Raw genomic sequence first — 21,214 nt, forward strand, 5'->3', positions numbered from 1 at the left:
ACCAGACCCCGGTGGGGGAGGGGCAGCAGGGAAGAAAGCAAATTTTATCTGCCAAGGTTAATGTGGCATAACTTGGAAATCTTCCAAAATAGATTATGTTTTGCTTTGTCTTCGGCCACTTTAGCTGGGAAAATCCTTTGCCTAAAAACGATTTAGTTATCCTTCTTCTCACAAAGCTGCTTGTTTCTATTCCAAAGCTATTATGCTGTTGGCTCTCCAAATTACAAGAGAATCTTTAGATCTTGTTTCCAAGCGTAATCCTGGAGCAAAAGGGAGAGCTGATTTCCTTGTTTTGTTTTAAATAGACAATCAAAGGATTTGCAGAATTTTCTGCGGTAGGTCAAGTGCAAGAAATCACAGTTTGCTCCCTCGATAAAAGGAAATTGGATGTTAAAGCGAATAGACGGGGGGGGGGGGGGGAAGGGAAAATTAGTGGAAGGGGTTTTCTCTTATAATCTTTAAAAACAGTATTTAAGGGGCATCAGGAGAGGCCTTCGATTTGGGAGGGATTGGCAACGATTAGAAATAGTCTCCGACTTGAAAGTACTGAAAACATCTGGGCAGCACAAAGGATCGTCTCATGTGACAGGATTTCAAAAAGCCGGTTCAGGTAGACAAGTGAAAACGTTTAATTATAAACCATGAGCAGACAGAGCCCAGCAGCGCGGGGTTTCCACCTGAAACATATAGATGAGCTCAGCGCGCCGTGAAGAACCGCCTTCCCGAGGGAGGTTAACCTGCAACACCCGTGAGCTGTTCATTAACCCGCTGGGGTCGGGTTATTTTCCCTTTTAGGAGAAGAATAATTAGAGCCGTAAACTTAGATTAATAAGCAACTTAAATCATAGGCGGGCAGTGCAGATTTATTCTTGAATAAAGAAACCTGTCACTCAGATTTCCCTCAGGGTGGGGGAGGTGGCAAGGAGCCAGCTCAGCGCTAAAGGGCCATCCTGGCTCCCCAGCAGAGAAACCTCCGAGGAGCTCGGGGAAAAACAAATATACCGTGGGCTTTTCTCTCTTTTCCTGGAAGCTGTGTAAGATTTACCAGCACCTTCCTGAATACAGAGAGCGGAGGTGATCCTCCATCCTGGCGGTTGGTTCCTCCTTAATTGGCGTGGAGGAATTAACGGGAAGGAGCCGGTTTCTGACTGGTGACCTGCTACATGCTGAGGCTGCAGGCTGAGGAACGGGCCAGAGAGAATCTCCTGCCTCTGCAGGACTATGAAGTTAAGGAGGAAGGAGAAAAGTGTAGGGGTGGTGAAGAGACAAGTTGCTGTGAAGAGGTAGAGGAGGAAGGGGAGAGAAGGAAGCGAAAGGCGGGGACGAGTGGAGCACACCGCGGTGGGGAGAGCGCGCAGGGGCCGCGCTGGGCTGCCCCGTTCAAACAGCGCGGAGGAAATCTTTAGCTTTGCTCGGACCGGCAAACACCTGGGTGAGGCCGGTCAATAGCGAGGGATGCCCGCGGCTGCCTGCTGTCAGCACCTCGTCTGTTTGTCTCGAAATAACTGGAAAACGAGGTCTTGCCTTTCCCGAACCCTCACTGCGGGAGTGAGCACACCCCGCCGGCTCGGGTCTCCTTGCGACCTGCGCCCCAGACATCGATCGAGATTTGTAGGTTTCCCCTCCGTTTTACTCTTACTGCTTGTGCGTGTCGAAGTGAGACTCATTTCATGGCACAAGCCTCAAAGGTTTTAACTGACCCGTTTAAATTATTTCAGCAACAACACTGCGAAAAGGCATCGTCGATGAATAGCTTTACTCCGGTGAAGTAACTTCCACGTGGTTTTTATTACTACTCACTTTGCATAGGAGAAAAGACGCGTGTAAAACATTAGACAAATTCGGAAAGATTGATTTCTGGAAGGTGCTCTATGGAGGCATATTACCCCTCCCTGCAGCGGGGGCAGCAGGAGGAGAGATGGAAGGGATAGAGGTGAATCCTGGCTGCAGATTCCATGGGGCAGGAGGGAGGGCGGTCCGTGCCGTTGGACAGTGACGAGAAATCGTGAGGTTAGGACGCTTCCCCTGACGTTCAAGGGGGACAGTTCCCAGTAGCTGAAAGCAGCACTGAAAAGCACTTGGATCTGGCATGTTGCTACACCAAGGTCTTAAAAATTATCTTCACCGTTAACTCAAAATAAGTATTCGGGTATTTTTCTCTCTGGGGAATTAGATATTGGGGAAAAAAACCCAAAAAAACAAAAAAACAAAAAAAAACAAAACCAAACAAACCACCACAAAAAACCAAAAAAAAAAAAAAAAAAAAAAAAAAAAAAAAAAAAAAAAAAAAAAAGAGGCTTTTATCTGCAACGAAGTCACGCCTAGTTTTCCAAAGATTGTATGTATATATGTTTTAGAGTGTAGACAAGGAAAAAGTGTTTTCCCCTCCCCTCCAATCAGGCCCACACGAGTCAATTTTTCGTCTCCTGACCTTACTTTTATTTTTTGTTTGTCTTAAATAACAGGACTTGGAGAAGCCTGGGGCCACTCCAGCAGAACCAGCCCACTGGATAATGTTGGACGGGAACTGGGATCCCATCTTTTGCAGGTACTGGTCTGGAAACGACAGGCATATGGTATTAATGATTAAAGAAATAATTCCCTCTTCTGAGCTTTCAATAGCCACCTTGACTAATTTTTAACCGCTCAAGTGTTTAATAGAAAGGTAGGCAGGAGGGGAACCACTTCAGAAATGCGAACCACTGTGATTCAATGTCGTGTGTTTTATTGGTGGCTTGGTCCTTCTGGGTCCTTTGCCTCAGAATTATCTAACACTGCATCCACAGCGAGGGATTCACAGTGTGTCCCAGGGTGTCAGAGATACAGGAGCACGACTTTTATTATTATAAAATTTATTAACGAGGTGACACATATCATCAATGCTGTGAGGCTCAGAGTGGTGTGACAGGGAGAGGCTCTAGCGTCAGGTTAGGGAAGGCTGTTCGGGACAGAAGGGATCAGCAGGCACCGACTAACAGAGACACAAATCAGGGATGGCAGATCTGAAAACTCACAGCGCTCTGAAATACTAAAGAATATCAGTGATGACCATCACCACGTATTTCTGGTGGAATTGCGTGGCCTTTGGAGGACATTTTCTGCTCCTGCTACACCCAGAAGTCCCATCTGTGTCTGCTGAAATGTACCTGACAAAATGTGTTATTTACACTGTGGAGAGTTTTAAACTCTCTTTGATCACTTAAATTCTCCTTATAAAATACACAAGCACTAAACCGCAGTGACATTTGAAATAGGATAGAAATATTTGGGATTTCTGGAATTCACATATTAATCACCAGATAGCTCTTCTTAGATACTTTCATGGCGCTTTGTGTTACTTTTGAGCTCGGCCCCTCTGAGAAGTGGGTTGTATCTCAGGAGTCCAGGAGCTGTAGAGGGATCCTTGTCCAAAATTTTCCCATTTCCTTCCAACTTTTTGAAAAATCAGAGCCTGAACATCAACGCCTGTTTGCTAAAATAAATCAGAGGGGCAGGTATTTAATGGATCTGTCTATTTATTAATTTATTTATATTCCCTGCCCTTTTTTGCAGACGTTGGACGGTTTCATCTTTGTTGTGGCTCCGGATGGCAAGATCATGTACATCTCGGAGACTGCCTCGGTGCACCTGGGCTTGTCGCAGGTATGCTGGGGGCCTGCTATCCCCTGAGCCTGCCTGCACCACCCCCGCGACTGACAGGAGAGGGTGCGCGGTGCCGGCGATGAGCCCCCTCCTCCTCCTCCTCCTCCTCCTCTCTCACAGGTAGAGCTGACCGGCAACAGCATTTACGAGTACATCCACCCCGCCGACCATGACGAGATGACGGCGGTGCTGACGGCGCACCAGCCTTACCACTCGCACTTCGTGCAGGGTAAAGCACACTGCCCCCGGCCCCGCCCGGCCGCCGCGGTGGCGTAGGGGACCGCGCCTGTGGCTCACCCCACCTCTGCCTTTCCCCCTTCCCAGAATACGAGATCGAGAGATCCTTTTTCCTGAGGATGAAGTGCGTCCTGGCCAAGAGGAACGCGGGCCTCACCTGCGGGGGCTACAAGGTGAGTGCCCGCGGCCAGATTCCCCGTTCCCGCCCGCACCAGCCTTCCCGCGTCCCTGTGCCGGGAAAACTGTGAAAACTGGGAGAGAAGAGGGGGTGAGACCTCTTCTAGATGGGCTTTTCCCAGCACAGGGCTCTTTCATGTGGTCCATTTCTCTCAGAGTTTCAGGTTGAAGAGCTCAAACCACAAAATCAAAACCAAGCAATCGAGCTCCCCTTGATGTTTGTTTGTGGACTTTAAAATATTTTATTATTATTATTATTATTATTTATTTTTATTTTACTCTTTGAACTGAACCTCGCACAACCGCTGGTGTTCCCTGTGACAGCTTTCAAGTGATACAGCTGGAGCCCTGAGTTAATTTATTTCTTAATTAGGTAATTCATCAGCTGCAGAGGTAGCTCTTCCAGTCAAGGGTTTTGACCAGATTCTTCACATGGTTCTGCTCGGGGCTCCTCAGTAAGGAGAGCCCTGCTCTGTCTCTTAACTCCTCGCTGCTTTGTGTCAGCCACACAACGCCGAGGAGAGGGTTGTACCCGTAACCCAAGGAGATGTTGTGTCATGATGTACCGTAGACCAAGAACACCTGCTGAACTCCAAGAAGAAGCACCTTAATAATAGAGAAGTAAGAGTGGAAGTAGACAGCAGTTATCTGCAAGGATATGCAGAGAGGAGAGATACTTAGATCAAAGGTACTTTTTGGCGATGGATTGCGCCTGCTCCATCTATATAACAAACGTATCTTACACATGTGACATAGGCACACATGTAAGCCCTTTCTCACGCGCATACACTCTTCATTACAAAGTCGTAACTGGATTGGCAGTTCAGTGTCTTTCCTTTTCAGAAGAATAATAAAAGCACAGTTAGGAGGTGGGCCAAAAACCACTTAAGCCAGTGGGGGAAAAAAAAATTCTTGTTGACTCTAATGAGCCTTAGATCTACGCTGAACTCTAGTATGGGAAAAAAAAAAAAACCCCTCAAACCCGATAGAACCGCAGAAAACTCCCAGACGGTGCCGCTTTGCCAGGGCGGAGATGCAGGTCAGCGGCTCCCGCAAGCCCGGCAGCCGCACCGGCACCGGGATGGGGGAAATGTCCAGGTCCTCTTCCTGGGGAGGAACGCCTCAGGGTCTCAGCACACCCTTCCCCCCTGCTGAGTAGCCGCCAAGCTTTCCTGTGTCTCCGGCAGGTCATTCACTGCAGCGGCTACCTGAAGATCCGCCAGTACAGCCTGGACATGTCCCCCTTCGACGGCTGCTACCAAAACGTTGGCTTGGTCGCCGTGGGCCACTCGCTGCCGCCCAGCGCCGTGACGGAGATCAAGCTGCACAGCAATATGTTCATGTTTCGGGCCAGCCTAGACATGAAGCTCATATTCTTAGACTCCAGGTAGAGCTGGGGTTATTTCCAAATCTTTCTTCCCCAGGCCTCCTCTCCTGTCCTCTCACCCACTTATATTTGCTGCTTATGTCTCTTGCAGGGTAGCTGAGCTAACAGGTTACGAGCCCCAGGACCTGATAGAGAAGACCCTTTACCACCACGTTCATGGCTGTGACACCTTTCACCTGCGTTGTGCACATCACTTGTGTAAGGAGACGGTCTTGTTTAAAACCCCGCCCCCCATCCAATCCCTTTGCAGAAGGACTTTGGGGTTGCTTGGGATTTGCCTCTAGGTCGGCACGTGAAAAGCCAGCTCTCTGGGCGGCGGAATAAGAAAAATCTTCAGGTTTTAGTGAAAAAAGGTTAGATAGAGACTGAACTCTGGACGCAGGTGGCAAATGTAGGGGACCGGCAACGAAAGGCTATTTTTCCATCCTCTTCTTTTGGTTGCAGGACAAGAACTGCCCTGCACAAATCTCAGGCGCTGTTGTCTCTTCAAATTCTGGTTAGGAAAACCCTTTTTGTCCTGCTTCAAAAAGCCATACCAGTGAAATATAAATACATTTATTTCACTTTCACCAAGTCACACAAATCTTATCTGTATATCTAATTTCGACTGCAGTAGTGAGCCTAATTCGGCGAGATGTACTTTATTCTATTTTGATATCATGATGACATTAATACACGGATAGATGAATAGAAAGGATATCAATTTCCGGTAAGTTTCCTTACAGAGAATATAACGAGAAGTGATAAAACCCAAAGACAGATTTATAGAACAAAATCTCGATGATGATACTTCAGGATGGGGGTGTGTGGGGTTTGGTTGCCGTAGCCAACCAATACACATACAGACACACACACGCACACACCCCGGCCCTACCAATCTCCCCTATTAGCCTGTGATAACCATCTCAGGTACTGAGATGAGCTCTGCCATGGGGGCTCCACCACCCTTGTCCCCGCCGCTTCCCCATGTGCCGCTAAGAGGTTCCTAACCCCTCTGGTCGCCCCCAGGGCTCTGGGGGGAGTGTGCGCTTCTTCCCGGGGCTGCTCAAACCAGAGGCGGGAGCCACGCTGAGGCTCTCCTCGCTTTGTCCCCGCAGTGCTGGTGAAAGGACAAGTGACCACCAAGTACTACCGCTTCTTGGCCAAGCACGGCGGCTGGGTGTGGGTGCAGAGCTACGCCACCATCGTGCACAACAGCCGCTCCTCCCGCCCGCACTGCATCGTCAGCGTCAACTACGTGCTCACGTAAGTCAGCCCGGGCCGCTCCGGGCTGCGGGGCCGCGGGCAGCGAGCGCCGGGCGGGCACCTGCGGGCGGCCCCGCTCTGCCCCGGGCCCGCGGCCGCTCCGACCAGGGCAGGTCTGCTAGGAAACACGTTGTGCGCTTTCATCCAGATAAAGGGTTTCCCGTCTGCCTGTTTCTTTCTCTTTCGGGAGGGGAAAAGATTTAGAGGTTTGTCACCCACATATTTTGCTGCCCCCCTCCTATTTTTTTTTTTTTTTTTTTTTTTTTTTTTTTTTAAAAAACCCCCCAATAAAAAAAAATTAAAATGCACCCAGCATTAAATAAAATTTAATGCGGCGTAAAAGAAAAGGCTTCCACGTACGGAGTTATTTATACTCAACAAACAGGACATCTGTTTTTCTTTTCAAAAATCTGGGGTTTGAAGTTCTTAATTTCATCCAGAGTCTCTATCAAAGCTCGGAGATTTCTTTTTTGTTCTTGGAGAGCGATCCTTACAGTGAACCACAAAGAAAGTTGGTGACCAGAAGGGTCAGTTGAACTTAAAAAAAAGAAAATTAAAATTGAATAGGAAAAAAAAATCAGAGTAAGTGCTGAGATACCATATATCTCAATGCATCTCACTGCATTTTGGAATAGCTGGGTTGTGCCCTAGCTATCCTGCTTCTACTGAAACACAGAGGCCCAGTGAGGGAAGGGAAGCTCGGCTGGACTATTTTTAAGTGTTTTCATGGCAGTTGCTACTATCTCCTTTGGACACTGCAGTAGCTGTTGCCGGCAGCACTGATACTTCTTTAGGATCGTAGTGGGGCGGCGGTCCTTCGTTGATCCTGGGGACTGAATGTTCCTCAGTTCCGCCCCCTTTTATTTTTTTTTTTTAATTTTTTTTTTCTCTTGAGACAAATGTAGGTATTGGAAGAGTCTGAGAGGCACAACACTCCCCTTTCCTAAAAGAAAGTATGGCAGCATCATGATCTTGCCATTACGGCTTTGATGCATGCACAGGTGGCAAGTGGTTTGGTAACCCAGTTTAAGGAGTGCTTCCCAAAATGAAAAGAGAGAGAGAGAGACCACAGAGACCATGGAGACTACGGTTCTGGTCATGTGTGGAAAGGCTCCTGCTGGAGTGGGAAATGTGCTGCAGGTCACTGCGCCTGGACTTCTAGAGCATAATCTCTTTGGTATGTAAGGTGATAACGGGCGTCGTGCCCTCAGATAGGACATTGCGTCTGAAAGAAAAAAATAGACATTTTGGTCAGCACCCTGTGATTCCCCTTTAAAGAAAATTTATTTTATTTTATTTGGTATGTAGCGTAATACTTTGTCATTTCCTCAGTAAGGATGGGTATCAGCAGAGATGCTATCACTTCTGCTCTAGCTATTCTGCACATTTTTATGTCTATTTCCCCTATACCAGTCCCTGTCTGTGTTTTTTCGCGGTTTATGCTTCCCAGTTAAATCCAAGCACCTGCTTTGGGTGTAACGCTAAGAAACAAGGAACCCAAAGGCAGCTAGCATGTTGGAGTGGTTTTATCTCCAGAAACGCTATGGTTTTCTACCCTCATTTGAGATTATCAGTCGTTTCCCTCTTCTTTAATCCCCAAAGCGTGAACATCAATCACGGAATTCTACCTCAAATGATCCGAGTCGAAATGAAGCACCCCAGCGGACCTGCTGAAAGCACAGCTGGGCATCCGGCAGGGTCTGTCCCTTGCTTGCCATGGCACGAGAATTTCAGGCTGGCACGGCAAGCAGGGAGCGCCCTGGTTCCCTGCGGGGGCCGGTCAGACAAACCCTTCAGAGCTGTGTCCAAGCATGACAGGTTGTACCATGTGCCTGTGTCCTGTCAGCCCCCGGCTGGCCCGGGCCACGGCGGGCAGCCTGTTCTCGGGCCGCCCGCGCCTCCCCAGCCCCGCTGCTGCTCCGCGCCTCCAGCCGCGGGGGCGTACCGGACACCGGGAGCGCCCGCCGCTCCGCGCCCTGGCAGGAAGCCCCGGCAGCCTGGGAGCGGGACTCGGAGCGCCTCAACACTCCCCGCCCCGCCCCCAAAACGACCCCGCAGGGAGGACGATTTCCCCCTCAGGAGCCGTACCCTAAAAAGGCAGCCCCTCCTCTCCAGCTGATTTATCGGTGGAGGCAGAGTCTTTGGTGCATGTATATGGATCTTCAGAAAATGCTTACAGCCAAATTGACATGTGGGAGGACTATAGCTGTGCTTTCAAGATTTCCCTTAGAGAATGAAATTACACCACAGGGCAACTTACCTTTTACCTCGGTGTAAATCTCCAAGTCTACCCTTGCACTCTTGGCTTAATTGCCTCCAGTGTGAAGGACAGCGGGAGGGCAGAGAGGAGCCAGGCTGGCTAAAGTAGGGATGTTGAAAGTTGGGAGGTCCGGCACTGCCACGTGCTGCTGACAGCTGCAGTGTAGACACTGCCACTGCATAAAAATCTAGTTTTGATATGCTCAGGTCCTTGAGGTCTCATTGAGCCTGGCTGGCTCTTCATTAAGGCGCTGCAGAAGAAATCACATTCTGCTTACTTCTGCAGCAGCGCTGCCGCTGCTGAAATTGCTGCTCTACCTCCAAGAGATGGTTGTAGCTTCCGCTAAATAATTAGATAATTACCATCATCATCATCATCATTATCATTATTCTTCTTGGGCCAGGGTTTCATTCAGAAAATACATGGGAAGAACAGGCCCTGCCATTTGCCAGGTGACTGTAAGCAGAGAAAGGTTTGGTTTTAAAAAACTGAGATGAAGTCAGCCTCTGAAACAGATAACTTGAGGAGGAGGGAACTGTTAGGGAAAGGCTGATGGTGGCAGAGTTGGCTAGGGGGATGCTGAACTCCTACCTAGAGCAGGCTTAATTGTCTTAATGACCTATTCAGAGTCAGCAGTATCACTCAAATGGGTAAGGCAGGTGGGGAAAATATAGAGGAAAATGTAAGGTTACAGTGACTTGTGGTTTTCCTCTGGTATGAAGTAGGCTCTCCTGCAGCGGGTTGGGCAGAGATCCTGTAGCACTCAAAATCTGCAAGTGTTCAATATATTTTATGCCGGTATAAATCTCATAGAGACTCCTGTTCTTTAAGGATGACATTGGATTTTCCCGGCAAACCAAGAGAGGCTGAGATGAGCGGTCTGTGTGCGCACTCCTGTACTTTTCCCACTTGGCAGTGGGTGTGTGGTAGAGCCCCTGGTGCAGCTCCTGGTGGAGGAACAGGAGTAGATGTACCCACTGCAGCCAGGTCATGTGATAAACCCAGCAGAGAAAAATCTGCTTACAAAAGAGAAATACAAACCTTTTCATATGGACTTTTGCATGTTTAAGAGGAGGAGAAAGCAAAAGAGGTGCAAATTAGTGCTTTTGAGTTTTGAAATAACAGAAGCACAATCCCACACATTTGGGGTTGCAGGGTAGAACTTGAAAGGTGGGATGACTCCTGCTGAAAAATCATCTGAATATAGGAAATTTTGGTCTTTTTGGAAGGCAAATCACAGAGGGGGTCATAAGTTTTGGAAGACGTAATGCAAGTTTTTGACCTGCTAATCCCTGGACCTCTCACACAGTAATTCTTCACACAGGTAAAACCCCAGGGGTTTTTTGGTTTGGTCATGGGATAGGGAGCTTTTTCTCACTATTGAGAGAAACCTGAGTTCTCTGTTTTGGAAAAGAGCAGATACTGAGTACCATAAGAGTCAAAATGATCTGGAGCAGTTTCAGTGCAGGTTGGGCAGGAAGAACAAGAGTCTCTACCTTGCAGCTTCCCAGGTCCCCTGGGTAAGAGTGATGATGAAAAAGAAAAAAAAGAATGAGAAAGAGTTTATACAAAAAAGCCCACGCACACCCCACTTAAGAAAATTAAAAAGAGGTGATTTTAGTTTTGCATAAATGCCAAGTTTTGAGAACATGAATGCTAGGTTTGAGAAAAAAATGTTTGTAGTAAGTATATATATTGAAATAAATATGCACGGTGGCAATGGAAAATGATTTTTTTTGTGTAATAACAATGTATCAAAAATTAGTATAAATGACCTTTAAGAACTTCCTTAAAGCATATATATATGGTCTTTATTATATTCTGTTTTGGATATGTTAGTATAGACATGGAATATTTGTTTCTTTTCTTATTTGTTCTGTACACACAGCCACCATATCATTGATTATTAGCTGTGCAGGTTTATCACATAAATGGACTCAAGTATGAGTCAATGAATAGAGACAGAAAGCGCTGAAGTTAAGTTTATATTTAGATTGCAAACAACCTTCCTTTAAACAAATGGATAATGCAAAGTCCAAATCCTTTGACTTTCTGAGCATGAGCAAATATTATAATAATTTGTCCCCAGAGAAAGCTAGAGAAGCTTTCCTACATATGTTTTGTTGTCCTTTAGCATTTAAAAGTATAGCAATAGTGGTGTCATATACAGATAACAAGGATTAGTCACATAATTGTGACTAATCTCTGTTATAATGATACAGCATGTATTTGATATAGTTCCAGTTGACCTCTTCATGTTACATTGTGTAACTGGCTGATTAGAAGCACAAATTGAATGCAATTTATTTGAACAATTATTTCACAAATAACTGCCTTATTGAAAAATGTTTTACCAAACAATGTGATAAATACAATTTAGAATAAATTAACCATTAATTGTATCTACACACTTAATCTTTAAGTTCTTATCAATACTATTTATACCTTTGTGTACTACCAGATTTGAAATTATGGTATAAGAAAGGTGTTATCTTTATGTGTGATGGCTCAGACTTCAAAAATGCCCTGGCATGCGTCCTTCCGGGCATATTAAGTGGGCTTTAGGGAATTTTGTGTTTCATGTGAAAAAGCTCTCCCCATATTTGTGGACAGTTACAGTTATATATTTTCATCATTTTTCATAGAAATTCTCTTTTTGTCCTGTCTCTGGTACATCAGGTCTTACCTCTGTCTCTTCTAGACAATGGGAGAACCCACAAACTCTATTTCCACATCCACAGTGTGGGCCTCCCCTTCTTGAATGTTTCTCTCAAACTGACCAATTTGGAATTCCCACAGAGTTCTTTCCTTAGTCATAGATAGATATTCTCTTGTATCTCTCAAGTGGGTGATGGAGTAGGTAGGACAGGGAATACCCTGGGAAAGTTACCCTTCCTCATATTATTAGTGTAATTAGTTGCATGAGTAAGCTTAATCATCCAACTTAAATACTGGAGATATGGCTTAGTGACTTCACCTGGACAATATTTGGGGTTCTTTCTTAAATTGTTTTAAATACTAGCAACAAATTTTACCTGCTGCTTTTCCTTTATATTTGTCTGTATTAATGGGAACTTTTGCCACTTGTCTAGTAGTGCACAGAACTAGGTCCTATTTTTTTCTGTTTAATCTGCAATGTGCTTTTCCTAAGACTGGAAAGCCTACCATCATTCCTATGATTTGAATAGCAATGTAAAAAAACATAGATACATTGTTTTAATAAATCAAAATGCTTGGGGAGCATATGTCTCAAAGAAAAAAAAATATAAAAGGACTCTTCTTGAACTACTCAGTGCAGTATTCTGTTTGTTCACCATTAGTTTTTATTACAGACTTGTCTCCCTGGAACATTGTTTATATATTTCTTGCAAATAAGAGACAGGCTTTTCCAGGTGTCCACAATACATCTTTGCTGTTCTTCTTTGTTCATGTAGGGGCTTTCTCAGCTACCATTTGTTTAATTCACTCCAAATTTCTATGCTTGTATTTAAACCAGGTGACTGTAATGGCCAAGGCACTAAAACTGTGGGCCAGAGGCGAGAGTCACTGTTCATGTGAAGAGTTTTATTTGCTAGAGTAAGGATTAAAGGATTGCAGCTCAGACCTATGGAAAAAATCCCTCCAGTTGTTAGTTTAAATGCATGCATGCTGAGAGTCTCACATGGCATGAAATTCAAGGTTGCAAAAAAAGTGTCTTTATTCCAAGGAAGAAGAGCAACTTCAAATGCTTTCCACTTCATCATTTCCCCATTCAGTGTGGGCTGCTCCAGGCCTTTGGAAACACCCTCCTCTCAAATACTGAGTTACAGATCTTGTAAAATGTTTGTCTGGAGCTGAGACACATTCAATAGCTGAAACAATTACTATCTCCAGCTGTCTGCCTCACTTCACTGATGAAAGGTACAGGGCTTGCTCCAGGGACTCTTTTTCCTAAAATGCCATGGTTTATGGTTTAAGGTAAACTGCCACAGATTTTACTTTACATGGAAGCATTGGACTGTACACTGTGGCACAGCTGTTCTTGCTAGAGGGGTTGTTCACACTTTATCCTGACTCTGTCCTTCTGCAATTTGAATGGCATAAATGTGACTTGTGAACATCACGCCAGCAGCGGGGTGCTCCAATGCCTCTTGGGGGTGTCTCAGCGGTCCTTCTATGTGGCAGAGCAGGGGAGATAGTGAACCATGGAGATAAGGGTTATATTCACTGCTCCGTGATAGTTCAGAGAACTGAAGAGGCAGCTGGAAGAGTGTCTGCTGGTTTTACTACATCACATTTGTAGCTTGTCTATGGACTGTGTTAGTGGATGTGCAGAAGAGACATGCCAAGCAGTCCACTGCTATCAAAGGATTCCCCTCCATGCTCCCACCCTCTTAATACTCTGCATAAAACCGGATGCAGAACTGGCTCCTGCTCTCATAACAGCAGTATGTTCCTTAAGTAGGCTTACAATTTTACTAGCTCTGCTTCTGTTTCCTTAATCTGTTGCATGTTTGCTCTTGTTGCTCTGTGCTGCATCTTAGCACCGCTGCCATTCCCATGTTGTTTCACTGTAATTACCATGAGGTGCAACAGGTGTGATAAGTTACTAAACTGTTTCTGAAGCAAGATCTTCCCGCTAGGTTATGTTGTTCTTGCTAGGTTTTAATTTGTACACAAATGTGGCATTTTGACACAGCCTAAATTAAGTGTTAACAAATACATCTCCTTTGTCCGTTCAACAGTGGCAAGTGTCTGTTTGAAATCTAATTCTCCTTCCCTCACCTCTCTTTTGTACTTTACAGTGTGGGCCAGGCTCCAGCACATATGTTCGTACTCAGTGGGTTACTTCAGAGGCAGGCCCGTTCACTTTGATGACACTATTTATGGAGGCAGGCACTGCTCTGTGTGAACAAGGGTAGAGCGTCTGACCCTTCGGAAGGCTTGGGATGGCTGAAGTCTGGAGTCAATCTCATGATCTTTAACACAGTTAGATGATTTATTCCTGTTGTTGTCTTTTGTTATCATCCACTTAGTGCAATTAAGTTGCAGAAGTCCTGATTTACTAAAGCACTTGAGCACACGTCAGGCTTTAAAAGTTCTTAGACATAACTTTCAGTGCATGGCTCTATCCTGGTGAATTCAGTTTTGAAATAAAAAGCCCCTTAGGCACACACGTGGAAATAAGAATATTCCTTGGCTTTGCCAAACAGAGATGGCTTGAAGGACGCATTTTGTTACTGTGTTGAATTGGGGCCTAATAGAGAACAGCCGTAGATTTTCAGCTACAAACCACTGTGTATAAATCTTGGGGACAGCAATGTTGAAAATAACAGCTATTATCTGCAGAAGCTTCAGTGCAGCTATGGAAACTCAAATGCCTGGCTAACTAAAGTCTGGCTATACCCATAGCATTGTGCAGATATTTTGACATAACCTAGAGTGAAGACCTTTAAACTTATCCAGCATTCAATGCTCTTACATGTGTGCTGTCAGTGAGAAGTGAACATGCCCTGAAGGCTCACTGTTCCCAAGTAGCCTGTAGCTTTGATTGTTTCTGTACTAAGTTTGGCAGCTGGTAGCCTGGGCTGCTGCTGTAGAAAACTCTCTGACTTAGGTTCTGGATTGCTGAAATCCATCCAAAGGCATTGCATGCTATTTTTCTCTTGCTGTTTCTAAAGACTGTTTTGCACACAGAACAAAATAATAGCCTTTAATGACTGCTTTGTGAGGCCTATCTCAATGGAGTATTCGCTTACAGAAACACTGGATTTGGGGATAAATAACCTGATAGCATCCTCCCCTTTGCAGCCAGGCTTCTGAACGATGTTTGGCTGCAAAATAATTCTGTTGATCCTAAGCTTCTGGTAGGATAGTTAAACAGTTATCTTTCAAAAGAAAATCAGCCTCTTTAGTGCTCTCTGGTCTGTGAAAAACAGCAGTGGGTGTATGGATTCACACCAAAGAAAACTGCCTGTCGGTGTCACTACAATGGTTAACATGGGAGCAGGCAACTGGGGCTTCCATGGTGTTATCCGGTGAGTTCAAGAAAGAAGTAGGAGAGAAGGTGCACAGCACTGTTTGCACAGTGTGACACTCTTGAGTTGCTCTGTGTGGGCTACAGCAGTGGCCACCACAAGCACAGCAAATCTCGTACAATGCGATGTGCTGGACTCTGCCCTAACAAAATCAAGCGCTCAGTTCCTTCATCTGCAGATCGGCTGTAGTGTTGGTTGGAGGATGTTGTAGGTTGGCAGTGGAGTTGATCTGCATGAATGCTGCTGTGGACAGCTTTATGGGAACAATAAGAGTGTCTCTGCTTAGTCAGAGACAGTCCTAAGCATCCGGACACCTTGATGAATGTGGAGCAGTGACAACAGAACGGCTAAAGCCAGCTAAGGCCCTGACTGTTGTAGTGAAAGCTGTGACCAAGAGGACAAAGGTACTAGGCCTATTTAGGTTTCTAAAGAAGACCATATATAGATATTATTGTGTTTTATTGGATTATTTTCATTTATTTTTTGAAAAATTTTAAATATACCTATTAAGTATTTGACTACCTATAAACACTCAACCCACTGGAGACTTACATAAGCTGGATTGTGACATGGGCATGCATTCCTTGAACTGTACATGTTAATGTAGAGTTTTTGTTATCCTAACATTGTCAAAAAGCAAAAATTGCCATTAAAAAAGTCTTCTGAATTTCCTAGAAAATGTGGGGTAATGGCAGTAGTGCAAGAGATGGTGGTTTAACTTATTCTGTGCTCCAGAGAGTCTAGGGAGTCAAAAAGGTTATCCAATATACATTTAAATCTTTAATGGACCCACTTAACAAATATAACCATGTATTATGTACACTTTGATGAGACAGGGTCATTATTAGGATTATTAGGAAATTATCAAATAAAATGGAGACTTATGTATTACATGATAACCTCATGATATTTTCTTTTCTTGTTATTTGTCTCCTGTTTAATCAGCATAAAAGTCTGCATTGTATGACTATCAGAGGTGGATAACCAAGCTGACTCCAATAAGAACTTAGACCCAAGTGGCAGGTAATGTGTGTGGGATCTGGCTGCAGTAGAGGTCTGGCTGTGGATAGGAAGGAGTTAAAAAACAGTCTGACTCTGGTTCAGAAAATAAAATGAGAAAACAGTTTTTAATTTGGGAAAAACATTCCAAAAAAACATTCTCCCCAGAAGCCAAAATTCCAATGCAAGTCCTTGCCTGTCTTCTTCCCCTTACCTATCTCAAAATTTTAGCAAAAGAAGTGTGAAAAGTAGTTTCCACTTGAAAAGTAGTTATCAAGTATTATAGCATGGTTTTTTTCTTGATGGCAAATGACAGCCCTCAGAGGCAAAGTGCACTCCCTTAGCCAAACCTGAGGAACTCTGGACTAGTGAAACAGAAAGATTTTTGTTGTAGAAAAATACTGGTCCTTCTGAGGAAGGTGAAAGTCTTACAAAGAGAAAGGACTAATCTGATGAAAGAGGAAGGGATCTATTGTAAATGGGACACCCTACCTGATGGAGTTCACAAATCCTTTTGCACTCAACAGACCTCCTCACTATGGGGTGTAGAGGATCAGAAAAAACTGTGGAATTATGGGGAAGTTCATTATGCTGCATTCATATAGAAAGTTTCCCAAAGAAGAACAAATAGAGCAATCAGTAAATAATTTTTCAAGCACATTTTTTTCCCCTCTGATAATTTATTCCCAGATTACAGAAGTTTATCTAGAATGTCATCACAGAAAAGCTATCTAATTTTTGAAGTGTTCACCTTAGGATTTAGGAAGGTTGTCACAACAAAAACTTTAATTATGGGGAGCACAGAGGAGTTTAGAAAACCTGAAACATCACAAAGTTTTAGAATAAATTATTGAAAGTAATGCCAGCAAATTTTCAGGACCTCTAGTCACAGTTTCAGAGGAACTGGAGTATGAAACTGCTTAACTACTGTGGTATAGAGTGTAACATAAGAACAGTGATACAGAATCAGACACATGCTGATAGTGACCATGTGAAATACTTGGGAAAGAAGTTAAAAATAGGACAAGCATGCAGTTCATGTATTTGTGTTTCCCTAGCAATTTCTCCCAGTCTCCAGGAAATTCAAATGTCTTCCTAGAAACACATGAGGTCTTTAAATGTATTAGTTGTCAATATTTTGTGGGTTTTTTCCCTCCACAAATTCACCAGTTTACTTTTTGACACCATGTTGGCTTTTGCCAAGGTTAAATAAATGGGGTAATAAAAGTCTCCTTTTTCTTCATTTCTAGCCCATAATTTGTGCCTTAGAAAAAAAAAGTGAAAAACTTCTTCCTACTCATGTCTTCCTTCTCTTTGCCACTCATAATTTATTGATCTTATTTTGTTCTCCCAGTTACCTCTTATTCAACCTGAGGAGAGTCCTTAATTTTTTCTCACAGAAAGGCTATTCCAAGCCCACCATCCTTGCTATCCCATTCTGAGCTTTTTCAAGTTTTCAGATAAGATGGTCAGAGCATACAATGTTTGAAATGTCAGTGCCTGAGGGGTTTATGTATGGTATAATTATGTCATGATGTGCATTTTCTTACACTCAGGACAGTCTGTGTTACATCAGTGACTTCTCTACAATGTGTTGCTTTTTTTAAATGAAACTTCTCAGTTTATGTAGTGAATCATATAGATCAGAGGATTCTTTAACAAAATGGGGTTCAATATTACTAGTTTTAGAAAGAAAAATCTGAAAGTGGAGTTTTATGACCATACTTAAGCCTTATGGTTAGGGCTTAATGTTATATATGCCCCTAACAACTCATAGTCTATAGCTACATAATTGTATTTTGTGGCTGCTAAACACCCAGATATAGGACTTTTATCCACTTCTGTGCCAGCTCTTCAGTTACTGTTACAAAACATAGAGCAGTCAATCTTCAAAACATCTTGGCTGGCTTATCTTGTCTCCCTTGCCATGAGGGGACAGGACTGGTATGAAGTACTTACCTCTAAAAAAGTCCTTGGATTGAAAATTACAACATCCAACAACCTTCATGGAAATCAAGACGAGCTCCTACTGGTTCTTCTTATTACATCCCTTAGTGGGATGTAGAAATTATTAGCATTTGAAAACTGTTAATCTATAATTTCTGCCCAAAAATCATCAGCATCCTCTGAAATCCTTCCGCCCAAGTATACCATACAGCTATCTAATGTGCTATTTCCAATAATTTCTGCATAGTTAGGTACACAATAACAATGGTATTACATGTATTCAGTCAAATATTTTTATTCATAGAATACATATCAAATTTATTTTAGCAGTTTAAATAAGAGAGTTTTATGTCTATTTAGTTAAGCATTACTATAGTGAGGACTTCAGTAGATTAGAAATAAATTAATCCAATTAAAGAACACGTCTGTGAAATTTGATATGTCATAGGCATGAATGAGCTGTTTGCACAGCAACTGTAAAGAAATCATTAATGATTAACTATCTAGAAGAGGTTTAATCAAGGATAAATTGTATAAGACATAGTTAAAAACATTTGCATTGAATACATGGAGATTCTGAAATAAGAAAAGATTGTTTTGCACCATTAGTGACACGGGTACTCTTGGGAAATGTATTTTCTGTTATCTGTGGTGATGTGCAGCCTGGGGCTGAAGCTGAGAGTTAGTTTAGTAATGTTAGCTATCGTGCATTGATAGAAGGAGGTTGTTCCTTCCAACAAAAAGATTAAATTTAACAGGTGAGTCATAAAAAGATATTTTTGTCAAATATATCTTAGTTATAATAGCATATTGTTATCCTCATCTTCTGAGTGAATATTCAGCAAAGTTAAGGTAGGGATTCTCAGAAGCAATCAGTGCTGGGCTGAATGTGACTCTATCAAAACATGAAATCCCCTTGGCAGCCTTGATGGTAAACTGGGGGAAGTGCCAAGTGCTGAAGGCCCAGGATATGTAATTCACCCAGTGCGGCACCAGTAGCCTGTGAGAGGGTTGACAATTGATCCAGATAATTTGGCTATTGGATCAGTGTCTGATGGGTGTCATTGGTATTCAAGGTATATTTTTTTAACACACAAAAATATTAACAATTCTGAAATGTGAAAATCTAGCCTGTATAAGAGCAGTCTGTTGCACTGTTGTCAGTCGGGCTTTCTGTAAAATGGAAATAGTTCTACAGGGATATGAGAGAACTTAGATTTATGTGACACTAATTCCTGAAGACGTGCTGCCTAATTGCACTTGCTGATGCACTGCGGTGACATTGATTTAATGGACTAGTAAATAAAGGCAAATACAGGTTTCCTTTTTGGAGCCAAAGATGGGGAGGCATGTAGTTTAGAATGACAAACTCTACCTTTAGACTGCTGAAAAGTCTTCCTCATCATGATTGTCTAGAGGCCAGGATGTTTTATATAACTTCAACTGGCAGTTAGATGAGTACATTATGAGATGAGAAACCAAACATAGAATACATGTAAAATTTCTCTCACAGTAGTTGTCTAGAGGAAATCCTCAGAAATTTGTGTTAAGTGACCCATACAGAAAAATTTGTGTTTCAGTTTTTCTGAATGTATCAAATAATTTAATTAAACTTCCTCGGTTGGATTGCTTTGTCTTTAAAAGCAAATATGGAAATATGATACCATGTAAGCGAATCTCATGGCTGGACAAGTTGTAAACTTTGACTCAACAAGATGTAAACAGCCACTGTTGTTTGTGCTATTTATGGAGATAAATGGGTGCCTGGCACTTCATGAAGGGATCTGATACACAGAACTCATACTTCTCTGAGTAGAGTATGGCTTAGCCATTAAGTATACTAATAATAAGCAGCCACTTGAAAGATTTCTGGAGGGTTTTTCCAATTACTTTGGTGAGCAGTAGGTCTGGCCTAAATGGGACTTTAGAAAGGAGGTGTGTGAGTACTATCCCTATTACTGACAGAACAACTGAAGCAGGGAATGACTTTGTGGTTTCACAACTGAATGTCAGCTTAATTTGATAACAAGTAGTGAGGTTCAGTAGCTTTTTTCTTACTTTGTCCTGAAATTTGGCTTCCTGTACAACCTCAGTGAAACCTTATTCTGACAGGATAAATCCCTAAAGGGATTGCATATGCTCCTCCTCACAAATCGCGTGAGCAGACCGAGGCCTTTGTAAACATTTCTGAGACACATTGTACATGAACCGAGGACACAGCAGATGAGGAAATTGTCTGTTTTGTTGTACCATCTGCTGTTTTAGGAAGCCATGAAGATGACAAACAACCAGAATCTGTTCTCTTTTCACTCATCTGCTGAATAGTGAGTGCTCTGTTAGCATTGCACGAGCTGGAGTGTGGAAACGTTAAAAGTTGCAGGCAATGTGTAAAAGTAGAAGAATGATATATTGCAGTATTGTGGTCAGATATTCATGAGAAAGTGCCTGATTTTTTATCACCTTCATGACTGATTTTAGGCAAAATGCAGTAACTCATTAAAAAATAGACTGAACATTAATGACATTAACACCTCTAGTTAATCTCACAGTTTCTATTGCTAGACTGGCAGAACATCTGACAAATACAATTTTTCTGATTTTTAACTAAAAAAAATGAAGAGTGTCCATGACCCTATCCATAGATTTTTCAAGTAAAACTAGAGGAAATGAAGAACATTTATCCTGTATTCAATAGAAATAATAGTGCAACCAATTGTAATTAAACCTTATTTTCATTGGGATGAACAGCATTTTCTGCTTTGGTTCAGTCAGGTGAATGATTGTATCAATGATGTAAGAATCTGCTGTGCTAAGATCACATAATGCTTTTACTCTCAACTTGTACTTCATGAGTCATTTAGTATGTGTAGAGAATGATGCGGGTGTAGGTTATCTAGTGTTTGTCAGATCTTGATGCTCCCATGATACCTTTCCATCCAATGCTGTAACTCCAATCATATGAAAACTGAATTTCTGTTAATTTCCTTGAAGGTGTCTAAATTTAGTGTCTTTCGAAGGAATTAAATGCACAGTAAATGTCTGCCTCTTTGGTGGTTATCTGTGTATTCTCAGTTGCTGCATGTGTACCTTATTTCTCCTTTCTGGCATGTAGTGGTATTAATGTAAAATGAAGCTTTTCCTTACAGTTTTTCAGAATTTTCCTTGAATTGAGCATTTTCTCTTACTTTCTGAGACTTTTCTTCTTATTTTGAAGGTTATGCTGCTTATAATCTGGATATATATAAGATCTGCATTCTGGAGTCTGGTTGTCCTTCTTAAGTACTTTTGGATGAATCTGTTTAT

General features: G+C 42.9%; 1 protein-coding gene across 1 annotated transcript in view; it reads left to right on the forward strand.

Annotated features, from left to right (window-relative positions):
• SIM1 (SIM bHLH transcription factor 1) overlaps positions 1 to 21,214 on the forward strand; it is a 46,324-nt gene that overhangs the window by 7,772 nt on the left and 17,338 nt on the right. Inside the window, exons 2-8 of the mRNA XM_041414886.1 lie at positions 2,466 to 2,548; positions 3,553 to 3,642; positions 3,763 to 3,871; positions 3,967 to 4,052; positions 5,244 to 5,443; positions 5,535 to 5,641; positions 6,541 to 6,688. Of these exons, the coding sequence (XP_041270820.1) occupies positions 2,466 to 2,548; positions 3,553 to 3,642; positions 3,763 to 3,871; positions 3,967 to 4,052; positions 5,244 to 5,443; positions 5,535 to 5,641; positions 6,541 to 6,688 (823 nt within the window). The remainder of the gene's footprint in view (positions 1 to 2,465; positions 2,549 to 3,552; positions 3,643 to 3,762; positions 3,872 to 3,966; positions 4,053 to 5,243; positions 5,444 to 5,534; positions 5,642 to 6,540; positions 6,689 to 21,214) is intronic.

This window comes from Onychostruthus taczanowskii, unplaced genomic scaffold (genome assembly GCF_017590055.1).
Source record: "Onychostruthus taczanowskii isolate IOZ18803 unplaced genomic scaffold, ASM1759005v1 scaffold48, whole genome shotgun sequence".
NCBI classification, from domain to species: Eukaryota; Metazoa; Chordata; class Aves; order Passeriformes; family Passeridae; genus Onychostruthus; species Onychostruthus taczanowskii.